Genomic DNA, 27,748 nt, shown 5'->3' on the forward strand with positions numbered 1-27,748 from the left:
TAGGATTGTTCATGTTTAGAGTATTTATTGTGGCAAAACAATTAATAGATTTCTTTTAAAAGGTTTTTCCATGTTTAGGAACAAATGGATGTGAAAGGGGAAAACTATCTTGTTTTGGAAAGAACACTGAATAAGGACACATGCAAAGTTCAAACAGCTTTTAAATAGTTTTCTCCCAAAATGTATCATTAGTTTTGTTCAGCTGTTCTAGTTTGTAAACAACTATGTTATCAATGAAAATATATTTAGCCTACCTTTAAAAAGATGTTTCCAGTATTAATTGATAATAATAATAAAATCATATGCAAGACAAAAATATTAAGATCTAGCATGCTTGTCCCTTAACAAGTTCTATTCCAAAATTATATTACATATATTAATATCAACTTTGTAAATGTTTGTAATCTCAAATCTTTGAGTAGTCAGACAGCGACAAAAAATTATTAAGAAACTGGACAACCTTTCTGTATTGTGGATGCCATTCATTTCAAATGTTACTTGCTAGTAAAGTGCTGTTACAAGCAAAATGAAAATGTTACTGTCCATTGAAAGAAGATGACATTTTAGTAATATTCAAATTGTACTTGTTTTTGGCAAATAGTTAAAAGCTTAGACATGTTTGTTTAACCACCCAAAACTAATTCAGTATAAATAATATTGGTTTCAATAATCCTATGCTAAAAGGCACATACTAATGTTCCAGCAGTCTTTCAAGTGAGCTTTTGTATGTAGAGTTTTAATTGTGCTTTTAAATAGTTACTGATTCAGTATGACCTTGAAAGTGACATTTGTGCATGTCTAAAATACCTTCTCACACATGAATCTCACACTCTGAAGGTGTAATTTTTTAAGATTAAGATTATATGTATCTATATAACTATGCTTGTTGATCTCTATAGATCTACATAGATATACACATATACATATATTCATACATACACACACAAAAGGGCTTCTTCTGGAACAGCAGCAGAAAGTACAGTCTATACTTTTTTGACTTGTCTTCATAATAGAAAGTTCAGGTATGAATTGTCTTGGGATTTGTGAGATCCAAGGGATTATTTGTGACACTGCATGTGTCCCATATTACTCTCTTTCCTTACAGGCTGCTTCAAGCTCACTTCACTTCCAGAAGAGATGATTGGCAAATTATTTTCCATGTGATACTGAATAAGATGACCCACGCTATCAAATACATGGTCTTTGGTTCTCACCTAGTGGAAGAAGCAAAAGAATGTATTTAGGGTTAGATTGTGTTTATAAATGGTTGGACATGAGTGTAACACATTAAAGTCAAAAGGCACTTAAGCCACTGAACTCACTTGAGCAGGATCATTAGGCTGTAGACAGCAATTCAGACCTATCCTTTGACCCACCATTAGCTCACATGAAAAGTAGTGGAAAAGTAAAGAGACTGTGTCAAACTGAGCTGATTCTACACAGGGGAATGAAATAACCTTTTTTCTTTCTCCACAGAAGAGATACATATTTTTCCCTAAATCCCATTGAGGATCACTTTTCTGATTTACTCTCTCCTCAGAAATGTCACTCAAGACTACTCCTCTAACCCTGAGCAGAAGAAAGTAGAATTGAAGAGACAACAAACCATTTCTGCATCCATAATTAAGGATAGGGTTATTTTTTCTAGGACTAATGATTCAAATAATGTATTAAATGTATACACTAATTATCAGCACCTGGACCAACAGTATTTAAGTTTCTCATTAATACTCTATAGTACTTCAGTGCTTTTAAGTTTTTTGAACTTTCAAACCTACTGCAGCCACTGGCTATATTTCAATTAGCCTGGATGGAATCAAATCAGTTCCACTTCATGGAATGCACCCATGCATTCTGATTTAAATATCTGAGCAGCACTGAAATTTCATTATATGAAATATTCATACCTTGCCCTCAGGATCCACCAAGAGCAGATGCTTTGCCTGCCCTCCCTGAAGTCCACTGAGGACATACTGACCAGGTGACGTTGTGCTCTCTCGTACCAGAAAATCCCCGTCGTTGACTAAGAGGCTCTCTGCTGCTTTCCTGTTCAATTTGCCATGGTAACAATCTTCATTCTTTAGCTGTTGCTTTATTTGTGGCAGAACACAGAGACCAGCTGTGTTGCTTGTGGCACTCTGCTGAACAGGTTCCGGTAACTCTAAAATTAAATGAAAGGGAATGTATTGAACACTTCACCTAAAACTTCACCCGAAGAGGATGCAAGCCAATATTTTTAATAGCTTTTACAAAATTGAAACAATTCAGTCTTGAAGCTGTGATCAAACCAACCTTACAGACTGTAAGAATATGCACACATGAATGCTCACGACCCTCCAGTGCATTAGGCAAAATTATCACACCACCTCTCCCCCACCTTAGATGGGAAAGCCTTTGGTCGCTAGGCAACAGGTATTAGAACCAGGAGGTTTTCTGATGCTGTACTGGTTTGGGGTTATATTTCTTTGTATGAAAAAGTCAAATCTTCCCTGTACAAACAAGATTTTTGTTGGCTTTTTAGCTTTTTTTTTTTCCTTAAGATCTTGTTTTTCCTTCTTCCTTAAGAAGCTCTGAAGAGATTGTCACAGATCATTGGTAGAGTCATGTTGAGCGGCTCCAGCTATGTGCAGGAATGTAAGACAACATAGCCAATATAGCCAGAAGGGAAGGATTAGAGCATGATGCATTTGCTGTTAAAAAACGAACAATTACCAAATGTACTAAAAAAACTGGGTGGTTTGGGATATAGCCAGTCAGACTGAAAATGATTCACAGGCAGAATTCTTCTAAGGAAAATAAGAGGATACCACTTTTTCAATGGAATTGTGCAACCTAAGGCTCCTCAGGATATAGGGAGTTCTTTTTAGAGCATGATCCAGTCCCAAGCTAGAAATGTCTCAATGGTCACAGATTTATTGTGTTTCCTTTATTGTCCAGTCCTTTTTCCACTTTCTTGTGTGGAGCCAACTCTGACAGAGAAAACACCCAGTGGGAAACCATAAAAGGCAAAGCTAATAAAGAATATCCAATAATGAGGACAGTCAGTAGCAACCATATAATCATTTAGTGGATATCCACCACTCTGAGTCCATAAATTAAGTTTTGACATACATTTAATTGATACCACAGATCAAATGGTTCAATTTAGAAATTATTGGACGAGATTCAATGGTCATTTATCGAAGAACTGAGTAAAGAGTGTCACAATAATCCCACTTTACTCTTGCATGCTACTGCCTGTGAAGCAAAGGCATCTGAGGCAATTTCCACCTTAGAGGAGTTAAGACCTTGAACATACAGAGAACCCTCTTCCTTGAGGCAATGTGCATTCCAAGCTTGTATCGTCCTAAAGACTTGCTTTTTGATACCTGTGGCACTCTATTCATTGTCATCAATCAACTGCAGAAGATGCAAGGTTACTCTGCTTGTTTACCATCACTACTTTTGCTCTAAATTTAATCCCCTTTCTCTTTAACCTAATAAGGAAGAAGAACAACCAGGATAGATTTCTTGCCCCACCTTTTCTCTATTTCTTATGGGAGACCCAAATCTTTGTCCATGCAGAGATGAGAAGCCCCCCTCCTGGCAGTGCTTACACAGCTATGGCATCACAATGGGAACCTACTGGGCTGGCGCAGAGGGCTCCCAGGGATCTGTGCTGCTGCTGCTGCACCTCGGGCTGCACAGGCTGCAGACTGCAGGGACTGCGTGTTGATGTAACAGGGATCGTCAAAGAGATCTGCTTTGTAGGCAGGTTTCAATGAGGTTGCCTCTTTTATTGCCTTCTGTGATCTCTCATCACAATTACCTGCAATTAGTATATGGTATGCACAGATTTCCTTCTTTTATTTTTTAAAATCACCTTTAAGTAACTGTAAAAGCTGAAATAGGAATGATGTTCTTATTTATAGCCCACTAAAGTAATTCAGAAGGAAAATAAAAATGCAAATGAACTTATTTTTCTGTATGTCTAGAAAGCACAAAGTCCAAAATTAATTAGAATGAAGTTTTCAGAAATGTTCTGCACTGGTTCAGTTCTCTTCAATCAATGTCAGCAGTGAACCCCCCACAGACTGGAAAGAATACATATAGCTCTACAGAAACACAAACCATATATGTTATTTGTTACAAAACCCTTTCCTTCCCCTCTGCACCACAAAAAGAGCTTGTGGGAAGCTGAGCAATTCTCTCTGGCTATTCTGGTGGAGAAGGGAGGGATGGAGGAGATTGGTGCTTTGAGGCTCGGCCTGGAGAGCCAAAGCCACATCTGTCAGGTTAGGAACCAAGCCTAGGAACAGGCTAACAGAATATCCCCTGCAGGGTATGAAAATAATAGCACTTCAGCTAGCCAAATAGCAGGCATATTTTTGCTCTTCAACAAACGTTTTATTCATAGATCTATTCATTCATTCTTTTATTTGTTCACCCTCTCTTTGTAGAAACCATTTGATTCTCCTTTCCTTGAGTTGGAAATAACACAAGAAACTGAAGTATCCCCTACATCGCTTCAGAGTCGTGCAGGTGGGAATTCAGAAAGGACCTCATTGTGCAGTGAAACAGAGGAGCTGGGGAAATGTGCTCAGGGCATCAGCTGTAAAGGAAGTCCAGAAAGGGATAGAGGCTGAGATCTCCTGGGGTCCCTTAGAGCAGGTTTTGCTAAAGGCAAATTGATCCTGAGCACAAAGCTACCTAAGGCAGGGGAAGCACAGTCACACTGAGAAGCCAGGGATGCTGGAACCAAGGGGCCAGGCTCTGTTGGAACAACCCAATGCTGATACTTTGGATCTCATTGAGCATTTATAGGAGAAGGGAGATATTCAGAGATTGGTAAGCAATGAAGTATCTTTCTTTTTCAAATGGTATGAATAAAGGGAATAAAACAACAAAGAGTATGAAAGAATTAAAAAAACAAAGAACTACTGTACAGTATCATGAGAAGTAAAATGAGTAAGTGTGCCAGCAGACATGAAGATAGATTAGTGGCCTTTAGAAAAGCTGTAAGGCTTTTTTGTCTGCCTTTCATCTAGGGCACTAAAAATGACCCACTAAGTAGAACACTTTTCACCATTGTATTGAAAGCCAAGGGGCAGTTCTTCCAGGCAGCCTGCCCTGGCTAATTCTGCATATGCATGAGAAGAAAAAAAGAGTACATACCCACAGTTTTGTTTTCTTCTGGACAATTTTCATATATATTGATGAAGGTTGGGCTGCCTGCCTATAGAAAAATTTTAAAATCAGTCACATCAAGTAGTCCCCTAGAAAAACTCAGGTAACTTCAAAACATCCATGCACTAGTTAATAGACATACTGGTAATTAAAAATGTTCTTCACCACAAAATTCCCATCTCCTCAAATAATATTTCACACTGATACTCTTCTTTCTTTAGATGTCACATCTGGACTCCAACCCCACATAACTGCCCAGCTATGTATCTAAAGTTAGTATATATGCAGTATAACTTCTGGCTAAGAAAGCTCAGATTTTCTAATACATGTCCCTCATCATAAAATCAATTACAGGTATCATGGTTTGAAAGTGAAATGGTTACTAAATTGTCTGAGCAGCACTGAAAGAGAAAGGAAAATCAAAAAGTAACACCCCATGGGTAAAAGGCATTTGCATTTACATGCAGGGTAATTCCTTGCAACAACACTGGTGAGCATCAGGTGCAAACTCTGAATATAGTAAAACATTTTTAGAATTAGAGAAGTGTTGGGGAGGTGGGGACCTGATATGCAGAGTATGGTTCATGTTAGCAAAAAATGGATGGAGCAGTAGCACAGGAACATACAGCAGCCTGGGAGCAGTTGCCAGCAAACACAAATAACACTTGGGAGCAGCAAGTTTTAAACAGAACCAACTGGATATATCTGAGCAAGCGTATCTGAGTGTGCTCCCTCTGAGCAAATAGGTGGTGCCTTCTTTCCTGCGTGGGGAGAGGATGGTGCTCCCAAGGCCTCACAGAGCAGGCTCTGAAATCTGTGCAGCCAGTCTGAACTTGGCTTGTTTTACTCCCTGACTGGTTTTTATTTCCCGCTATCCCAGACAAGAGCCACAGATATCTTCTGCTGATTTAACAGAGCTTCTTGAAACAATCTAAGAGTAATGAATATTGTATATATACTGCAATCAGTCAATGTTGTATGTATAAGTTGTAGAGCATAATGGACAGGATGAAATATTTATTAGATCACAGAATCAGGAGCCAGGAGGTCCCAGATTTTGCAGATGTTCTCTCCAACAAGCCATTTAAATTGGTATCTATTTTCTTCTCAGAGCTAATGAGTGAACAAGGGAATATTACTTGGTCTCCTGAAAGTACTCTGAGGACAAACCAGTTAATATTCAGAAAGTGCTTTGGGATTCAATTATGTACTAAGCATCATTAAATCTAGCCTAAAAAAGCCTTTTCCCTGGATAATCAGGACCTGGTTCTGATGTTAATGCCATGCTTTAACACCACAGAAGCATTTTATTATTCATTCCCACAACAGGCAGTGAATATTTATCTCAGCAGATGCATACTTACTGAGCAATGCTGCTTTTTGCACTGGACAGGGCACTTAGCCCTTTGGTCTGTCTGACCCTTCATTCGCATATCTAACACTCCACCAGTGGGAGGCTCCTTCCCTGGAATCTCATTGTAATATTCATGATCCTCCCTCTCCTGTGAATTCCCAGCTGATCCATTAGCATTTGTTGCCTCGCTGAAAAAAATATGGGAGGGGAAAAAAAGAAGCTTCTGATGTAATCAATTGCTTTCTAGTGTAGGCCAATATCCCCAGTGTCTGCACAACACACAATACACAGATCTGCCATATGGAGGCTGTAAAGGGCTTTGGGCCGGAACTTTCAGAGCTCTTTATTTTCCCACTTACTTCTTCCTGAATTAAAAATAGTCATGACAGCTTGGGGTAAAGGGAGGTACAGTCATTTCATTAGCACCACGCAGCTGGGATATATTTTCAAGTCAAAGAAAAGGTAAGAGGCAACTACTGAAACATTAAGGATTCCAATACATTGTTCATTGAGGTATCCATAATGTTGACCTTAAAATTAATTCCTGGGGCTTCTTGACTGAACTCTACAAATCTAGAGATTACTGAGGGGCAGCCAGACTTCAAGAGAAAAATGAAAACCTCATGGTGTTTAGTCAGACAAGCAACTGCAGTTGTTTTAAAAAATCAAATATTGCTACCAAAAGGAAAAAAAAAAGCTGTCCTCAGTGGCATTTACCCTGATTTTAATAACCACAATCAATATTCTGGTTCAGCTTGAAGGGAACACTGCATGACAGGAAGAAGAGCACACAATGGTTTGCTTGAGCTAAACCAGAATGATGATAGTTTAAATGTACAGCTGATACACTGCAAAACAACTAGGTGCTTCCTGTACTGTCTCCGGTCCCAAAATAAAAAAACTCATCCCAAATCTTACTTCTCTGATTAACAAGAGTATAATTGGATAAAAGGCCATGAGCAGGAAAAAGATAAAGTTCAAGTAGTTGATTATGTGATATGCAGTGCAAGTATTTGATTATGTGATTCATAGTAGTTTGGAAGGGAGTGACTCATTCACACAGCAATATCCGACTGCTCTGCCCGAGACCATTCTCCAAGGCTGGCTGTGGGTTATGCTCAAGGAGGAAATCTAATTAGCCTCTTCCATTTCTCCCTGCTCCCATGCTACTTGTGACATAACCTAGCAGGGTTTCTCAGGAAAGAAAGGCATTTCCTCTGTAAAAACAGACCAGTTTTAGTAGTGGAATAGCAAGAACCACCATATACATTGAAATAAATATAAACTGGAGGTGCATTTATGTAATAAAACAGCTCTGCTGTGATGCATTAGGCCCTGTTCCAGTGACACTGTCTGCTCAAGACTCCTGTGCTCAGGGTGCAGGTAAGCAGTGCCACAGCTTTACCTACTCATGGGAAGTAGCAGGCAAACAAATTTGGTGTTACAGTAAAAAGAAGCCTGAGAAAAATAGGCATGACTAATCTGTGAGGAGAGCCATAAATTAGAGCAAGAATTGTGTCCCCAGTGCAATGGAAGAAGGGTAATTGAAACAGGGAATTGTGGTTCAGAAACTAATCTAGGCCCTGTATTTTGGGCAATGTGCAGAGGACAGGGCTTCACACTTTAAAATGCCAGGTGGTGACTGTGTTTATTCCAGTTCATGAGGCTGATGTAAGACATGCCAGGCAAAAACTGAGGCTGCTGCCAGGACATGAGCAGAATATCAGAAAGGTGAATTTAAATGGTTTTTTTCCCCACCACACACTTTCCACAGCTGCAGCAAGCTTAAACTTGGCACAGGTCAGGACTGAGCTCAGTCTCTGTGTGTGTGTGTGTGTCTGCTATTTATAAAGCTGAACTTACTTGGGCAGAGTAATTTGAACATTTGTTCAACTTGCATGACTTAAAATAAGGCTGCTTTATCTAAGGAACAATTCAGCTTAATTCTGTGTTCTGCACCTCTACAAATGTCACAAAAATCAATGGAGTTCACTGGAATAAGCTAATTTTGGTATTAGGCATATATTTGAATTATCCTGTTCAGAAAGCATATTCAAAGCATCTTACTTATGGATCATTCTTTGTGGCGTATTGTTTTCCTGAAAAGTACTAAAGAGAAGGAAACTGCCAGTTAAGTGACAGAGAATGTGCTGACCTTTCATTAGATGTAACCAGGCTGGATGGGTTCTTCAGGTACTGTCTGAAGCGGAGCTCAAAAGCCTGTCCTATGGTGTTGATCACCTCCTGTGCCATCCCATTGGGACATTCCAGGATGTGGCATGCTAAAAAGAGACACCTTACTTTAATGAAGTAAATGCAGTTTATACTAGAAAGTAGAGACTCAAGCTACATTGCTTATGGCAGAAAAGCAAGCTCTTCATGGAGCCAACAGCTAGCACAGCTTTAGTCTGACCTGCAGATGCCCACTTCACTGCACAAAGAACATGGCATTTAAAGCCACAGCCTGCATACTATTACCCCTAAACATACAGCAAAGCCAGAAATTTACAGAGTATTGAGCTGTTCAGTAGCTTCTGCATTTAAAAATTCAAACAATTCCTTGTTACATACAAATAAAGCAATCATATAAACGCATAAACACATTGGAAATGTGTTTCAATACCTCTCTGATTAACAGGGTCTTTTGCTACATATGCCACGTAGTCTGTTGTATCCTACAGGAAAGAAGACAACAAATACCTTGAACATTGTAGTTATAACAACCCCCTGCCACCACAGCACAGCAATTGCATATAGACAGATACATTTTCAGCTTTAGAAGGTACGCTTCTTTCAGGGAAAAACAACCAGAGGTACTAGCAAAGTGAGCCAAGGAAAATACCAGTGACAAACTGGTGGCTATCAACACATATTGTCCCATATTCTTTTTCTTCTAAAAAATGCACTAGGCCATTTGGCATTCTTTGGGTCTTCAATAAACCGTGTATTCAATTCCAGCTCTGCAGCAGGAGTAGAAACACAACTGGTGCCTCACCAGCAGGGAATGCTGCTCCTTCCACTGTTCCCATGGAGCTCACAACCTTTCCCGTGTGACACGTCAGGGCTGGGTGACTGCTGCTCACAGCTTTTGGCTGGGACAGTCCTTACCAGAATCAGTGGAAGATAAAATTGTGCTAACATACTGCAAAGGACAAGTTTCCAATGTTCCCAATTTGCAGCAATAAGATTGAGTTTTGAAGGCATCTTAGAGAAAAGTTAAACTTTAAAATTACCAGAATAAAATGAGTATCTGATCTCAATTGCTTCTGCCCAATTTTAGTCTGGCTACAATCAAGTTAAATTACCCCAGATCTCAAAGCTGCTGCTGAGATCAGACAACCTCAGTACAATCAGTTTTCTGTTTCTGATTCTCTTTCTAGCCAGCACTGAAATAATCCTCTTTTTCTAGTAAAACTGAAAAGGAAATAGAAGAATTAGCATTTCTAATGATACTGCAAAAAGCAAAGAGTGGCTTGATAATTCAGTGTTATAGTCAAATTGGTAAGGTAATGAATAACATTCTTTTAATTATTAAAGATACATTTTGTTATTTTGGATCTTTAAGGTGGGACAGGGAAAATGCAATTCACAGCTTAAAGGCATGGCTCTCTTGAGGGAAGATGCAATCAGCTGGCAGGAAACAAGGCCCCATTTGCAATATGCACAAGAACAATCATTTAATAATTCACAATGAATGACACAAGAGGCAGGTCTTAGGGCCAACAGAACTCGTCCTAGATAATATTTTTTTAAAATCTCTACAGTTAATATCATTTTAAAAAAGCAAGCTAAATAATTCTTATGCATCTACTGAACTCAATTTTCTTTCTTTTCCTTTCAAGTTTTTCTTAAAGTTCATAAATATTTTAGGATAGATATTTTAAAATAAATCAGATCTAGGGAGCGACTAGACAGTAAAGTAACTAGAGCAGTACCTGCTATTTTTTATGTCTTTTAAATGTTTATGTGGATGCCTGGATGATTTTGCTTTAAAATGAAGCCAGAATAGGCTTAATTACCAGGGAGAACGGTGCTAGTCCTTCACAGCCCAGAGCAATACTGAATTTCACTCAGACCCTGAATGTGGGGCAGGTGGAAAGACAGGTCCTGTGGAAACTGTCTCCCATTTTAAATGTAAATTAATTTTGACAACAAAATTGCCCCTTATGTGAAGGGCCACGAGGTTTATAGTTATCACTGGTGAGCAAGACGTCTATTTTACATATTCTGCCAGTAAGAAGTGTCAGCAGCTGCTCCACCAACCCCAATTCCTGCAGCACATCTGTGTCATGCACATCTCCTGCTGGCCCTGCCATTAAGCACTGGCCAAATCCAGCCCTGCATAGCCTCTGAAATCTGAAGTCACTGTGCAAGACCAGTGCAGGATAATAATATAAAAAACACTAAAAAAGGTAAACAAGCACTAAGGAATTACTTATCCAACCCAGACAGATGATATTTACTGCTTACAATCATTGCAGTAAAGAGTCCGGAAGAGAATAAAAAAAACTCTGACTTGTAAACATCCATGACTGCATGGCTGTGACATTAAGAAGAACAACCCTATCTGCAGGAAGAAGGTGGCTATGCCACATCTATCTTGTAGGAGCAGCTTGATTGAATCAAAATTAATCTAAAAATGTACAGGTGCCAGTGCTGATGGCTTTTATGACAGGTATTGGATCACAGGGCCCACTGAACTAAGCAATTCCTATGTTCAGATTCTTATTTTCATATCCTCAAGTCAGAGGGCTTTTGAATGGACTGAGGCTCACTGATGGGCAACAGGAAAGTTAACTGCATATATCTATTAAAGATGCACTGAGTCACTATTCCACATTTCCCTTTCAATGTCAGTCCCCCAGTTTTCTTGTATTACAGGTCATGATCCAGAAGTGCAGTGTACTCTGTTAGTGCTTGTGGAAGGAAGGGATGAAGCAAAGTGTGTGCAGGTAACAGTTATTATGTGAGTTCATTATAACCACAGAAGTGTATTTTATAAATCAATACTTACTGGGTCACCTCCAGAAGCAAATGAGATGGACTGCATGTGATGGTTGGCAATAATCTGGAAAGCATAACAGACTAATTAAACATGCTCTTGGGCCACATATTAGAAGCCATCACAACATGTCTTCATAGAACAAGCAAGTAAATTAATAAAAATCCCATTAATTAATTTATGCATGTATCATTTAGGAAGGAAAGAGATAAAAATAGGAAAATTTTTGAGACTACCCATTCATGTTTAGCAATGTCTAGATCCCTGAGTAATCTTCAGAGGATCTTAAAGCGTCTTCAGAATGAATTCAACCAACTTCTAATGTACCTGAAAGGAAGGGGAACCTGGTGTCCTAATTCCCTCCTGGAGCAGATGTGCAATGGACAGGAGACATCTGCACTACAGACAAACCCCTAGGAGCTTCCTGATGCTCAGCATGGCACAGCTCAGTGCAGTATTCCTCAGAGCCAGTGAGCCAAAATGATCTCCCTGATGTTCCCCTGCTCCAGCTTGGAGCAAAACCTGCTGGCCCAGGGTGAGATCACTCAGGGAGCTGATACCAACAGCTGAGGGAGAAATTAGGTGGGCAGGACAAAGATCCTTGTCATACCTGCCAAGAAGGAAGGGAGCACAGCCCAGTTCCAAGCAAACCCAGGCTCTCAGCAACACACCTCAATGGAGCCTAGAGACTTTACACAGTATAATTGATTGTACACGTGCATTATCCAGCTGTAAAATAGCTTTGAATGACACCACAGCCAAGCTCTGACTTAATATCTGTTTCAATTTTTTTTTCCCTCCTAGGACTGCAGTCAGAACTGGTGCCTTGTTTATTAGGCACTTCACAGGCAAACACATCCAGAGAAACAGTTTGCCAAGTGCTCAAGGATCTCTCCCCATGGAACACACCATCATGAACAAAAAGGACTTGTGCTGTATGTCAATGTCCCCAAAATGCTTTCATTTTTCAGTTCAGAGGCATCATGTAATTCAGCTTCTCCAGGCATGCACAGGTCTGTTAAAGGGTGCTGCTTTCCCTTTGAAGCCACAAAGGAGGGAAAACTGTAGCATGGAGAAAAGGACACTGATTACATATATCCTACCTGCTGTGTGTCAGCATTAATCAAAGTGAGGCTGTTTGTTGAAATGGTCAGCTTTATATTCATGCCAGAAAACTGAAGGTTGCTTTTGCCAAGTACAGAAGACAGAAGCTTCACTGGAGGCTTTGAACAAAGAAACAAAAGAAAGAGGCTGTCAGCCCAGTCTGTGAGGGGCAGAAACATATCAAAGTCAAGGAGCTTTTATGGTATCTTATTGAGACTTTCAATGGAGCAAGGATAATGGCTTGATCAAACACAAATAGATCTTCTAACAAACATCAGCTCTGAATGCAATACTGGTAGGAATGGGTTTTATGTCAATAATGGGAAAAAAGTTTTAAAGCAAAATCCCAGTGAGCTAAATGTTACAGCTGGCTCAGTAATTCAGAATGGGCAATTTTCTTTCTGAACTCGCCTTTGTTTCCAGAGGATGAAGTATTTCTGGGTAAAGCAAGAAATTCTCTCATGTGTTCCTTTTTCAGGGGCAAGTTCATACCTCTTGAGCTCCACAGTTACTGAAGAAAATCAGTAAGTTCTGCTGGACACAACCCAACAGTAACCACTGGTGTTGCCCTTCATTGCATCCCAGTTACCTAATAAAATCCATTAAACACTGCCATTTTAGTTGTGTTTAATTTTTTGTATATATAAATAATAGCAGATAAGCACCAGATAATCTTCCAGTGAATCAGCTCCCTCCTGCAATCCATAAAAAAAAAAAAAAAAGAAAAAAACAATTCAAATAATTTAGGAGCCAAAGCCTAACACTTGCAAAGCACCATATACTGCAAGGGCTGGTAGAAGCAGGAACTTGGGTAAAGCATGAATCCTGAGAAAAATAAAGTAGGGCATAGCCTCGGCCCCAAACCAAGCAGGCCAAACACCCTGCTACCAGCACTTCCACGTTATCCAGGCTGAGTTCAGATGGATTAATATGTGCTAATTCCAGCACAGACTCCAGCCTGTTAGGGAATCATATATCCAGCTTATCAAAAGCAGATACAGAAAAATAATTGCTGAGCTAAAACAGGATTTACCTTCCGCTTTTTTATAGCTCCATTTGTACCCGACACAGCTTCACACAGTCGGCTTATTGCTTCCCTGCAAATAAAAAATACAGCACAAACTGTTGGATCATTTCACACGCACCATCTGTAACAGAACCAGCAACTCTGCAATTTATTGTTATAGGCCCACTTATAAATTCTTAAATCTTCTGTCAGGTCTTTCACAGTTGTTTTTCTTTCTTCTTTCCTCCCACTGTTAAAAAGAAAACAAAAAACCAACCAAAAAAATACAGTGATTCAGCAGTCTGGTTTGCATTGCTTTTTCTTCACCAAACACATCAGTTTCACCTTATGAAAATTTCTTTAATTAAAAAAACCTCAAGACAAACAACCTAATACCTTCAAAGCCTTTTTCTCAGAATGGTTGATAGGTGAGTGCTTGGCAGGAGGGGCTCCTCCCTGCTTAATCCTTCCTATTTGGCACAGCAGGTGCATGCTGAGTGAGCCCAGATGGGTGCTCTGATTGACTTTCCAGGGTTTGAGATTTCTTTTCCAATAACAAAAACCCAAAAAAACCCAAAACAACACCCCCCCCAAAAAAAGCAGAATCAAAACCAACACACACAATAACCCAAACAACACTGTGGAGGGGTGGGGATGTATAATCAGCATCTGCAGCTTCTTTTCAGAGCTGTCAGTCCACATCTTTCCATCTCTGGTAGGAGTTTCCCAAGTCAGACCTTCTCTCCAGCCACCCATTCTCTGCAGGTTCCTCTCAGTTCAGGCAGCAGTAGAGTAAGGCATAAAGCACACACAGGCTCATTTCTAGGTCAAAGATGAATCACACACAGGATAACAGAGTGCTGTGCTGTGCCTGTTTTCCACACTTAAAGAAGGCAAATTCTGGCCTTTGCTCAGGTGACTGGTTTGGACACACTGACAGCCCTGCTCAAGGTTAGCACAGCAGCTGGGAAAAACCTTTCTGCTTGCACTTACAGGCTTTTCCTCACTGACAGCTACTGCTTTGAAGACAACAGGAAAATGGTGCCTGACTGGGCTGGGATGTGCTCAGCAGGTTTCCATATCCTTGCCTGGACATCCCGGCTGGAGCAGCAGCCCCGGCTGCCCTGGATCTTCTCAGGCTTTGGGTCCCATAGTGGGCACTCCAAGCCTCAGCCTTTCTCTTGTGCCTGAATTCAGATTTATGTTCCAACGCTGGGATTTTGTTTCATTCTAAACGGGGAGTTTGTTTAATTATTTATTTGTGTTATTGAATTATTATCCAAAGAGCTAATTAGGAAACAAGCTGGTTGGGAAAGTTTGTCCCAGATCCTGGCAGGTGTGTGGAAGGAAAACACCACTGGCCTTCAGCTCCTGAGAAATTTTTGGTTCAGAAGGCTGGAAAGTATCAGGAGCCCACACAATGACAAGAGGCTCCAGCCAGGTATGTCCCATGCAGCAGAGATGCCAGGTGAGGACTGTGGCCCCCCCAGGACCTGCAGATCAGAGGGGAAGGAAAGGCAGCCCAGCACTGGTGAACCCAGCAGGGCTGCTCAGTGTCCCATGGGCTGCCACACCACTGAGCTGTGTGCTTGTAGCACTGAAGATCACAGATCTACATTGAGGCTTCCTGCCAGGGAACACCCTGGGAAAGTCAACCTGGATGCTGGCAAATGAATGGAGACCCCACCCACAGCACAATATAATTGATATTTTCTGAGGGAAAACAGCAGGGAAGAAAAGGGGCTTCATTGTGGGCTACATAAGATGGGTCAGAAACCCAGCATTTTAAACACTGACCCTTCTTAGCATTTAAAAGCAAAGTACTTCTCCCTACACAACTGAAAATACATTTTTAAAGCAAATTCCTGATACTCTTCTTTGGTTAGCTCCTGTTTTATTTAGCTGTTACCAGGAGGAAGGCCAAACATAAAAAAAAAAAAAAAAAAAGAGGAAGGCATCCTGCAGGATGATCTTGCAGATTCCAATAATCAGCTTGGAAAATGAGAACTCATCTTCTCATTCAATATTAAAGGAAATTAAAATCAGAGCCAAGACATTAAGGCTACGTGGAGCCTTCAAGTCTAGCCTTACCTAGAAAGAAAACCAGATACAAGACAAATTGGAAAAACAGGGAAGTTGTCTCTTTTGGTGACAAATGAGCTCTTGCACATGTCAGGCAGCCCATGTGAAATCAAGAGTTGTAGGCTGAGTTGCCAGGCACAGAGCCTGCTCCTGTACAAGCCAGTGTGCTGGCTGCCCACCTCACCAGGCTCTGGAGCAGCTGTCCAGTAACAAGGAACCAAAGAGTAGCAAACCATTTCTACTTTATAGTTTCCATAACCTCTCTTTGGTAGGGGAAATAGTAATACAGACATTTCTTGCTGCATGCCTCTAGGTGATTTTCCAAGTGATCCAACAAAACTTTACAAATACTATTTTAAAGTCTGAAAAGCAGGAGTTTGGTAACACCTGCTGCTACAACCAAACACTTCCTACATGCAGTCATTTCCACAAACTAGAAACTGCACCATACACTAGGAAGAAAAGAAACTCCAGATGCATCCATGATATACTGAAATGAGTGACCCATTTTTGGCATCCATAACCCTTTAAACCAGCTTTTTTTTTCCTTTCCAGGCCTGCTCAGAAGTACAGTCCACGGGTTTTCTCTGGGTCTGCAGCCCTGCAGTGAAACCTGTGGCAGACCCAGCCCTGCTGCTCCCAGAGCATGCCTGAGAGTGCCTGTGGGCAGTAACACTGAGCCACTTTGTTTATTGTTCCCCCAAAATGAGAATAAAAGACGAAAGATGGGCTGATGTAAGCAAGCAAGCATGCTGTTGAGGATTTGCTTTTAAGCATCTAGGGCCCTGCCTACACCATGTAACAGAAAGGGATTATGTGGCTCAACAAAGTTGAAATTAATCTTTCAAACAAAGTCAGCCTTCTTCCAGCAGCCCTCCCTGGCTGCACATTTCAGACACCCTTCACCCCTCACTGCCTGACCATTTTTAAGTTTGCAAGCTAATGGCCTCAATCCAAGATACAGAGTCCCTTTTCCCAGAAATGCCCAAATTTGATGACTAATAACCAGCTTGACTTAACAGAAGAGGGAAATGTGTAAGAGGAAAAGAGCTGAAGGGCTGGACAAGAGAAGCATACATCAAGGTCCAGAAAAGGCAGGACCTGCCATAGCACAAGGGTGACAACCCCGACACATCTTGTATCCAGAGCAGCAAGCACAGGTTAACCATCACAAAAACTGAGTCTCAAGCAGAAGAATCTGTTACACTTATTGTTATTTTTTGGTTACTTTTGTCATCTACATGGAGTTTAAGATCACAGATTTCTGCAAAATGGGAGGGACGTCCCTAAGAACAAGTCAGGTCATGGACAGGCAAAAGCAGAGAGCTGGAAAACTTGCAGTGGAATCTCCTCTGCCCACCTCCTCACCCCACAGCCACTGAGGATAAATAGCACCTCAGTGCCCAGCCCTTCTCTTGCTGCCCTGGGGTCATTTGGCCACACAGCACCTCTGCATCCCACGGTCATTCATAGCACCAGAGGCACTTTCTGCCTTCCCCAACCATGCACCTGCCAAGCAACTGAAAATGCAAGTCCAGCAAGAAAACAGAAATTAAATCTTCCATGTTCATCTCTTTGGACTCCTCACTGCACTTTGGCAAACATGAGTTTGTTGGTGTTTCCAACATTCATGAGGCAGGTAAATAACATCTTCAGTTTTAGACACCATGGGGTAACTAAGCATGCACATGCACACAAAGCAAGGCAGGGCGCAGACATAACTAGAGACCCTTTTTACATCACTTTAAAGCAGGAGATGCCTTTTTGTTTAGTGAAATGCCATCAACGTGAAAAAAAAAATCCCCAATTCAAATAACAGGCATGGTTAAAATGAGATAATTTCCAGCAGTTCCTTAGTTGGTGCATTGTGCATGTGTCTATAAACTTACTCCCCTGAGAGAACAATAGGGGAATAATCAATGTTATCTTTGCTCCAGTCAGCTTGTCATCGATCGAACTTTAAAGTCTGCATGTGTGAGCTCAGCACTTCAGCATTTGGTTTGCAAACAGTTTAAGTTTTGAATTTCTCATGCACAAAAGAGCCTGTTAAGGTCAGCAGTGGCATATTTTTTAGGTGATGGAAATATTTCCATTGTTAAGTTTTGACACAGTTCTGCTTAACAAAACCTTACTATCTGGCCCAAATTTAAGTTGGCAAGCCCTTGTCACACAGTAATTCATATTCATTATTTTCCAAACAAACCATCCAAAGCTCTGTTCTGTCAGCACAGCAGCACACACACCTCTTGCAAACAGGAGATAACCTTGCCCTGTGGCTGAGCTGTGAAGAACAGAATGGCTGGACTGGGTGTATCACATGGCTGCTCCTGGTCTGTAAAGGATTTGCCTGAGGGAAGTATATTGGTATCTTGGGCACTTCTTCATGCACACATGCAGGAACTGGGTGAGTGTGTGCTTATACCAGTTGTAAATGCCAACAACTGCTGATTTTGATTATAAAACTAACGGGACAGCTTTCAAGTAAAGTCTATAGGCATTGAAAGACTCATTTTCTTCAGTTTCTTTCAACTGGTAAATCTGGGAGTCAACAGGTATAAATGTAACACTAATCCCTTCACATTGCTTTCCTTTCTTTATGATTTTTTGGATGCAAACTTGAGGAAGCAAAACAGCATCTGAAAATCTCCCTCCAGCAGGAAGGAAGAGCTGGGGAGGTGCAAGAAGCCTCAACCACACTCCTGGCATCCTCAGCATGAACTGTGCCAGAAAAGCAGCTGAGAGGACAAGGGAACATGTCTAAGGCCAGGTCAAGATAACCTGCACCCACCCACCTCTCCAAAAAGCTGTTGGGTGGCTGCTGGGGCTGCCTGACAGAGCACTAGTCCTGACTGCTGGACAGTGAGCACATCACAGCACCACACAGCACTCAGCTGGATAACTGGGTGATTGTTTTGAAAACTCAAACGCTCCTGCACTGCCAGACTTACAAGAATAAATGTAAAAATAAAATTGTTCTTTTCTGTTTCTGACAGGATATTTCAGCCACCCCACAGGCATGGGGGTATTAACAATCTACACCCAGAAACTGCCAGCAATCTGCAACAGAAGTTACAAAGTTCCCAAAATACCACAAAATATTTCATGTTTTAACCACATCCTCAGTTGTATCTGAGAATGAAATATTAATCTTTTTCTGATTTGTAGCTAAAAACTTAGGCTTGCAGTACAGATGGAAACAGCTGTATTTCAACATGTTTTCCTTGTGACTCCACTTCCAGCTGAGCCTAGTCTTGGTGCAGATGGGGTCATACATCTGATAAAGATTCCTTAGATGACCTTGCTGGATTGAGGGCCTGATGGCACTTTGTGCAGCAGGGCAGAGAGCCCTGTGAGGATCCTGGCTCTCCACGCTGCCATGGCACCCCCAGCAGCAGTGGATGTGCCCTGAGCCTTGGCAGGGTGCAGGCAGTGCTGAGCCCCGTGCACAGCCCGGCTGCTGCCGGTCCCCAGCTGCCCGTGATGTCTGCTCTGTGCTGCCACTGCAGGGGGAGGCTCTCTGAGCAACAACTGGGAGAGAAATTACGTCTGTGCCTGAAACAATTCATTTCCCAATGCAAATAGCCTATTGTAATGATCAAATAATTCAAATCATCACTTAGGAAAAACCAAAAACAAAACATGCAAAGTCCTATTCAAAATTGTCTCAGAGCTTGGCACGCGCCCTCAGCTTTATATAAAAATTAGCACTTGGGCTTTTCATTCTTGGTCTGAATGTCAGTTTTTTGCCACCTACCTGGTGACTTGTGTTCGTGTGCCAAAGTCCAGGGATCTCATTGACTGCAGCACTTCAATACAGCCCATGTACTATGGAAAACAGACAGAGAAAAGGGAGGACTGTTAATATCTGCTACACAAGTAAGAGGAGGATCACAGGAGGAAGCAAATGTGATTATTGTCCACTAAGTTTATGCAGAGCCACAGTCTAAATGGAAAAATCAAATCAGCCATCCTAAAGCTGCTTCCTAAATAGATCTTGTTTTACTAAAAGTGTAGAGAAGAGCAATAAAGATACCAATGGCTTAAACACCCTAGTACAAAAAAAAAAAAAAAAGAAAAAAAAAAAAAGCATTCTGGGGACACAAAATCCGATTATTCCTTTTCTTCCATTTCTGCTTACTCTCACTTATTAGCCTGTGACACTGAGCTGGGAGGAATGCATAAGGAAATACTGGAGAGAACAGAGTCCTCTGGAAGCCCCTTGAGACCAATGCACTCAGAGCCCCCATGCAGAAGAGCTGAGTGTCCCTTCAGAGAGTAGGAGCATTACAGGCCATGAGGAAAACCACTGGCTCCACACTGCTAATGTCTGATGACAAATAACCTCTGCAGAAGATGAAGGTTGTGAAGTTGCAATTCCAGCTCATAGCAATAGCTCTTAAGAACCTACACTATAAAGTGACCTGTTTTAAATTAAAGGCTGACTACCACACTTTTGTTGCATGGGACAGAGCTGGGGATTTTTCTATACTCATTTGGGTTTTGCATAAGACTAATTCTCAGAAATATCAAGGATGTGATGGCATATCCCTAACCACATCTTACTAATCCCTTCAGCATTTCTACAGATGTCCATCTCTCTGTTGTCGAAGCAGTCTGATCTCTTCATTTCAACAGGCTGGCACAGGTCTGGGTCTCTCCTTTTTCCTTTTTCCTTTTCCATCCTGCAGTGCTCACACAGTGCCCAAGGGCTGCAGTCACAGCCTGCCTGTGCAGACTTCTCCAGAAGGAAATCAAAGCCTCTGGGACACAGAGGCAACTTGGAAAACCCAGGCAGGGACATGCATACTCTGTCCCCTTGCCTGAATGGATGGAGGAAACATTTCAAGCCAGAGAAAGGTACCATATTTAGTTCCTCTGCCTCACTTTGCCTGTAAATCAATTTTTCTGCTGGGCCATTCAGAGAGGGTTTGGTTTAGGTATCTATTTCAGCTTTGGAGACTTTCAGAAATGAGTGTGTGAAAAAGAGAATGTTATATGTGCAGTCAGGGATTCCACAACAATTGTATTATCCCTATTTTGCTTTCTTTCCAGATAGCAATGTAACCCTTGGGAGAACTCCAGAATTAGGTCAGAGACCTGGAAGGACATCAATAAGAATCTGAAAGGTTGGCAGAACTGCTTCCCTAATGAACATTTAATGACTTTGAGAGCTATCTGCCTTGTTAAAGATATTCCTGCTTAACAGGAACAAAGCAAATGTGGAAAATATGTCTAGAGCCTCAGTTTGTAGCACAGCAACGACCTCTGATCCTACAGTGTAAGGTCAAGCATCCTGTGAGCTGGTTGGCTGCTCCTCTATCCTTGAAAAAAGAAAAATTTAGAAGAGTAGGTGAGTCATATGCTGACAAGTGAGTCCCCATTGCATCCTGAACAGATGCGTGGGAAGCTACTCTAAGCAAAGATGAAAAATCAATATTAGGTTTTTGCATAAGTGACCCTGAGTGAAGCTGAACTTATCAATGATTCACAAAAGACCTTTTTTTTTCCCCTTTAAAAGCCTGAGTAGGGAAGTGCATTAACATGGCACCTCACTGCATCTCTCATTTATTTTAGCTGTCGTTGGTTATCTGAACTGGCACAGTTAGTAATGGCTGAACCTTCACATTGCTGTACAAGGGTACAGAGAACCAGCAGAGCCTTGGGCAGGGGGAAAATGTGGGCTGGGGCAGAGCAAGTCAGGGTCACAGAGCCTGGGAGAAGCCTATGGAGCACACAAAAGGACAATGGAATACCAGAAGCCTATTCAAGAAAACAAAAGATGCTCTCCGAGGAAGAAAAAAAATTAACAATAAACAAAAATATTAACCCCTCCATAGCAAAATATGAGAAGCAGCACAACCAAGGCATGAGAGGAGGGGGAAGGCAGGGGACAAAGACAATGTTTGTCTCAGAGACTCCTGCATCCAAACTCCAGTACAGGTGGTGCCCCTGCTTCCTGTCCTATACACCCCAAAAGCACCTCCCAGGAAAACCTAAAGGGCTTCTCTGGGCATGCAGGGTCAAGGCCAATTCCATCTTTACTGCTGTAGGGAAGGTTAAACTAAAGCATGAGCAGGGCAGCATCCACAGGTGCCTGGGAGAGGCCACAGCAGCTCACAGCTCTTGCTCCAGTGCAAGCTGTTCACCAGGTGCTTTTGTGAAAACCAGGTCCAAAGGCTGTGTCCAAGCAGGGCCACTCATCTTCTGAAGCCCACAGAGAGAGGCAAGGCCCAGTTCACTGAGCTGCTGGGCAAGCTGAGGGAAACTGGACAAAGGCCCAAGGGTGGGCAACCAGCCTTGGGCAACAAGCACAGATGTAACTGCAGAATTGAGCTACCTACTGAAAAATAAAACAGCAACACTGAAACAAGCCACGTGCTAGAGACCTGATATCGCTAATGGAAGTGGATGCTGAACCCACTGTTGTGTCAGCAGCAGGATGGAGAGCTCTGGCCAAAACAAGCAGCAGCTCTTGGGAAGGGGAGGGAAGGGAAGACTCATTGCATGTGCAGCGATACCCATGTGCCTGCAAAGGGCTGTGGAGAGCACTGGCACCAGGAACTGCTTTGTCCCTTGGTGTTTGAGTACAGAGGATGATCTGGGGCTGGCTTGCATTTCCCCACCACCACCAGGATGCCAGGGAGGTGGTGGAAGAAAACAGCAGTTACAGAAGATGCACATACCTTTTCACATCTATTTACATGAGATGACAAAGTGACTGCAAACAGGGTGAGGGACTGTGTGGGAGGAGATGTGAAGGCACCAGGCAGGGCCCATGTGAATAAGCAGCACATGGCAGGACAATGCAGAGTGCCAGGCTCAGAAACCTGTTGTGAGATTTCTCTGCTTTCACCCTAGCAGGAAGGTAAAGTGCTGTCTTCCCTCCATGGACTACACCAGGAGCCAGCCAGGGATGTGGGGAAGGAGCTACATGATTACTGTAGTTTTGGTAGGGACGTTTTCTCAGCCCTTCCTTGGATGCTGCCTGTGTAGCCTTGGGCTTAGAAAGTCACTGTGTCCACTGGAAAGCAGGGACCACCAGAGCTCCCCTGGCAGTGGCACAGACTCCACTGTGCCAGTCAGCTCAGTGCTCATCCTGCCTCCCACAGCAGGATTTAGTGGGCTGGGGTAAGTGCTCTGTAACGCTGTTAGCAGCCACCAGGCAGGCAGCTCATGAAGAACTTTGGCCCAGGTTTGTGCCCTGCAGGACATTTAATTGGCTCATTGCTCAGCCTGAACCACACTGGTTTCCTCCAGCAAACACCAACCCCATCCAGATGCAAAAGCCAAGCCAGCAGAACCTCTCCCATCCCCAGCACAGGAAGCAGAGAGGCCAAGGCAGCCCACAGCAGCATGAACAGCACTGCAGACGTGGGTGGTACCCCCGGGGCACCTGTGAGACAGCACAAAATCCAGGCAGAACCAGCTGGAAAACAGACCAGATACCTTCGAGGATGAAAAGAGCCCATTAAAGATCATTAAGCACCAACCCACCCCCTCCCAGTAGTTTGTCAGTGCTAGCCTAACTCTCCTCATGTGCTTGCCCTGCTCTCATCTTCCCCTTGCAGCAGTGGTGCAGACAGACAGACAGACAGATAGACAGACCCTTGGTCGGTCCCACTGCTCATGCCCACGCAGCACAGCCTCCTCCCTAAGGGCAGCAAGCCAGGGCTTTTTGTGAAGAATAGCTTTTGATAAATGAAAAATTTTCTGGGAAAGTCTGACCTTTTCATTCACAGATTTTCAATTTTTAAATATATCCTCGGAAAAAAAAAAATTAGAAAAACCCCCCAAAAACACCAGGGAAAAGTCATAAATACAGAGGTATTTTCTTTTTCTTTTTAGTTTTGTTCTCTGAAAAACCACTTTCTACAGCACTGCACTCAGGCCAGGTCTCTAACAGTTGTTCCCAACCCACCGTGTCCCCGTTCTCCGGCTGTGATGAAGCAAATGGCCTGAAAACACTGAACACGCGTGTTCCTGTGAGAATCGATTCCCGGAGCGCTGTGCCCCGCGGGCGATGCCGATGCCGAAGCGCTCCCGTGGGACGAGGCGCGCTCCCGTGGGCGCTGCAGGGCAGCCCAAAGCCCAAAGCCCAAAGCCCAAAGCCCAAAGCCGAGCCCGGCACAGGCAGCCCCGGCTCTGATTCAGGGCTGCGGCTCCGAGGCCGTGAATCACCCGAGCCCATCTCCTTCCTGCACAGCCCGGCTCTGCAGACGCGTGTGGTTATTTATTTACGACGGGCGATGCAGAGCAGCGCTCCGGGTGCGGTGTCAGGGTGCTGCGCGCCAGGGCAGCGGCTGCAGCTCAAATACCACAATATTTCCCTGCCCTGAACATGGGAGAGGTGCTGGTGGCAACCCAGGACCAGGAAAGGGCTGCCTTGGACCCCCTTCCCCGCACAGAGGCAGGGAGCAAGTGCTCCAGGCTGACCTGTCGCATCCTGTGGACAGCAGCGGGCACTGGTGCCCACGTGTGCTTCCAGGGTGCAGTTCATGTAATTCTACCATGACGGAAATGATCAGGCTCCTTTCAGTCTGGAGACATGTAACTGATTTTAGACATACATGATGATATATATCTATATGCATTTACTATCTGACCACTAGCAAACCACAACCTGTATATTGGTACAGCCCTTTAAGACAAAGAATGCTGCAAATAACCTTTACCATATTATTTTAAAGTCTAATGGTATTGTAATGAAATATCTGACAATAGTATTCCCTTGTAATATTTTAGTTAAATAGCACATTTTTAAAACCAAACACGTTTCAAAGATGCTTTGATTTAAGCACAGGTGCAGACGCTTACTCCATGATAGGTCCAGTAAACATCATCCTTGCTGTTCTCAGACAAACCACTGATGCAGGACAGTGCTGAGAGACAGATCTTATCCTCCCTCTCAGCAGCAGCCACATCCCTGGTACTCCCCAACAAGCAAGAGAGAGGATGGCAAGTGCCTCTTGGAATATTCCTCAGGCTCATCACAGCCATAACAAACATCAGCAGGAAAGATAAGAGCCATGGCCACTATGGGCACCATTTAGAGACAACCTTAGCTCCAGATGGGCAGCATTGTGGGAAGGTTTGGAACTGGCAGAACAAGGACATGGTAAATATTGTAAAGCCTGCAGCAAACTACAAACAAAGTATGTTTTGAAACACAACAGCAAGAGAACCAGAGCTGTCCAGTCTCCTCTTAAAATATTAATATTTGGGCTCTTCGTTATTTGCACAAGCATTTTGGGGGATCAGGTGCTTCTAATGGGTCTCAGCTTCCTCAGCAGGCTCAGGTGACACGTGGCTGTGACACCACCAGTCACTGCCACAGCTGCCTCCCCAGGGGACACAATGAGCCCAGCATTGCCTCTTTTTAAAGTTTCTGCCTCGCTCCAGTCTGCAGGGGACAGCTTCTGCCCCATGGCAATTCTTTAATTCTCCACATTACCACCTTTCTAAAATAACTGTAGATCCTCTCCATGTAATTGCTGAATCCTCCTCAGACTCTGATTAAGCTGTTAAGGCCAAAGATCTCTGGCAGCAGCAGTTCCAGTAACGTAGACCTGACCTGCCTCCTAAAAGGGTTTCTGTGGAGATCCCAACAATCCCATATCCCAACAGGGCACAAGAAGCTGCATGGGGAGAGTGAGTGCCTCCAAACACACAGAAGGGAGGGCAAGGGCCAGGGGGAGAGGGTAAGGATTGGAAGCAGCTCCAAATCCCAACCCTTGGTCTCTTGGCCCCGCTTTGCCTTCAGGTGAGACCATCCCTCTGCACCAGTCCTGCCATGCTGCAGCCCTGGCCACTTCCCAGCCCATCTGAGGCTTCATCACCAGCTCCTGAAGAGGTCTGGTGGTCTCTGGGGAAATGAGTACCTTGCTCATCCTCTCACCTTGCACATCCTCTGATGCTGAAATGCCCAAAACCTCATGCTACTTATTTATCAATCTGCTTGTTATTATTGAAAGGGCTAGTTGAAAAAAAAACCCAACAGTTTGGCCAGGACATGTCAGCAATGTTCTTGCAGCTCTCCTTGGGCTGGTTCCTGCAGGCCCACAGCCATGGGAGCAACATAACCAGGAAGATGAAGGGAAAAAACTTCTCCTGCCAGCGAACCTCCTTCTGAGATACTGCCCACGAAAGGAAGACCAGCAGAAAACCATACTGGAAATACAACCTGGGCAGTGCCTGCCCCACAGCCTCCTTGTCAAATATGCCAGCAGCCTGGGCAAGAATGCACCTAATGCCTGGAGTTGCTCTATGAGGGATTGGAGGCCCTTTCATGGGCCTGCTTTTCCCTCTAACATGCAGAGTAACCCGTCTGAGTTGCAGTTCAGAGTCTACAGATAGTCCTTTGGAACTGGATGTTGTGTTACCTCTGGAAGCAGCTGGGGTGCTCTTAGCTCCCTCAGTTCAATGCCACAGCCCTACATACACCAGAAGACAGGAAATACCTGGGACCATTCAGTGGTTTGGGGCATGGACTCTAGAGGTGGGAAAATGGGACCCACTGAGCTGTCAGAGGATGGAAGCCCAGCAGAAGTACTCACCCGCACACTGTAGGTGGTTCCTGGCTCCTGGCTGTGCGTGCTGTCAGTGCTCTGTGCCAGGCCCCTGTCCTGCCTGCCCTCCTCAGCTCCGCGCACAGCGCAGTCCCCCGCCGGCCTTGGCGCCAGGACCAGCTTGTCCAGGTCGGGCTGGGGGTACGAGGCTGACAGGCAGCTGATCTCAGGCGAGGTCGGGCTGCTGGGGATGGTGACACACTCCGTGAGTTTAATTCGTGGCACCTCTTTGGTTCCCAGGCAGAAGCTTTTCAGCCCCGGCAGATTTGACGGGTTGGCGAGTTTAATGTTGGCCATCCGGGGGATCAGCGTGCACAGCGTGGTGCAGGCGTCCTGCGGCCCCAAGGAGACATCTTCTGTCAGTAAATTGGGTGTTGAAGAATGGGAAGAGGAGGAAGAACCTTTGATATTTAAAGACGTATTTTGTGTACCTTCATCTAGGGAGGTGATGGAATCATTCCTGAATCGGCTGTACTTAGCCCTGTGCAGCATTCCTGGATGTCTGAATAACCCTACATACAGGACGTGTCCACCGAGGCTCTGCTGGCTGCGTTCTCTCATAGCCTTGGCAGGTCTGTAACTGGATATTCTTGCATAAATTGGCTCTTGCAGATAAATTACATGGAAATCAAGCAAGTCAAACAATTTTCAAAACAGAAACCTATTGGATATTTTTGCTGACTCCCTCTTGAATGGTTTATTTTCCTCAATGAACAAGGCTTAAAACTGCATGGACATCTGGCATTTTGTAAGCAGAAATAAAAGCAGCATACAGGAAAGCACATCGGTGGTAGAGCAGCTTAAGCTGAAGAGCCACTATCCAAACCTGCCTTCGTTCCTGCCTTAAGCCAGGCACTAAATCCCACCTAGCTCTGAAGACTCACAGCTGTAGCATCAATAATTGCGGAGTCCTGGCTGCAGCGAAAGCTCAAGCATATTCCACACAAAGCAGAGCAAGACAGCTACAAGCCCAAACGTATTTTCAGACCGGCATGAACCCCGCAAGGTGCCCGGCTCTCTGCACTTCCACCGCCGCTGCCCCAGAGGCGAAGAGCATCCCTGCGCCGCAGCTCCTGCCCCGCCGTCAGGCACAAACCCAGGATTCTTCAAAAAACACTGAGCAGCGTCGGTCTGGCTAATTCCTGCTGGAAAGTCCTTCAGCACCATAATAATCCCGACACAGCCGAATATTCCTGCGGCTCCGGGGCCGCTTCCCGCAGCGCCGCGGGGCAGCAGCTCCGCAGCGCCCGGGCCGCCCCCGCCGCCGCCGGTTTTATGAATGAAGTTTTTGTGAATGGGCTCGGCGCGTGCGGGCGGGCAGCGCCGTGAATGGCGCTCGGCGCGCGGCCGCGGCCCGGCGGCCCCCGGGGGGCGCCTCGCAGCCAATGGGCGCCCGCCGCCGGCTCACGCGCCCTCCGCGCGCGGGGAGCGGGGGCGGGGGGAGCGGGGGCGCGAGGGACCCTCGGGGG

General features: G+C 43.9%; 1 protein-coding gene across 2 annotated transcripts; it reads right to left on the reverse strand.

Annotated features, from left to right (window-relative positions):
* On the reverse strand, positions 1-27,557 carry SHC4 (SHC adaptor protein 4). 2 transcript variants are annotated; one of them, XM_033070856.1, is made up of 13 exons: positions 26,711-26,802; positions 26,268-26,612; positions 19,469-19,539; positions 13,660-13,723; positions 12,626-12,745; positions 11,535-11,588; positions 9,144-9,195; positions 8,676-8,802; positions 6,531-6,708; positions 5,155-5,215; positions 3,626-3,808; positions 1,908-2,161; positions 1-1,214 (listed from the first exon to the last, which is right to left on the reverse strand). In XM_033070856.1, exons 1-13 carry the CDS (start codon positions 26,714-26,716, stop codon positions 1,059-1,061), a joined length of 1,671 nt encoding a protein of 556 aa, XP_032926747.1. In that variant the 5' UTR covers positions 26,717-26,802; the 3' UTR covers positions 1-1,058. The 2 variants fall into 2 exon arrangements, with proteins under 2 accessions (XP_032926747.1, XP_032926746.1); XM_033070855.2 differs by having other exon boundaries at positions 26,268-27,557.
* Between the last annotated feature and the right edge of the window lie 191 nt (positions 27,558-27,748).

Source organism: Catharus ustulatus, chromosome 12 (genome assembly GCF_009819885.2).
Source record: "Catharus ustulatus isolate bCatUst1 chromosome 12, bCatUst1.pri.v2, whole genome shotgun sequence".
NCBI classification, from domain to species: Eukaryota; Metazoa; Chordata; class Aves; order Passeriformes; family Turdidae; genus Catharus; species Catharus ustulatus.

Coding starts and splice junctions, on each gene's coding strand:
- SHC4 (XM_033070855.2), bottom strand. CDS start 26,840: ATGAGAGAACGCAGCCAGCAGAGCCTCGGTGGACACGTCCTGTATGTA. Junction 6,709..8,675: donor CTGGTTACATCTAATGAAAG/GTCAGCACATTC, acceptor TATTTTTTTCAG/CGAGGCAACAAATGCTAATG. Junction 2,162..3,625: donor GAGCCCTCTGCGCCAGCCCA/GTAGGTTCCCAT, acceptor ATTTAATTTTAG/AGTTACCGGAACCTGTTCAG.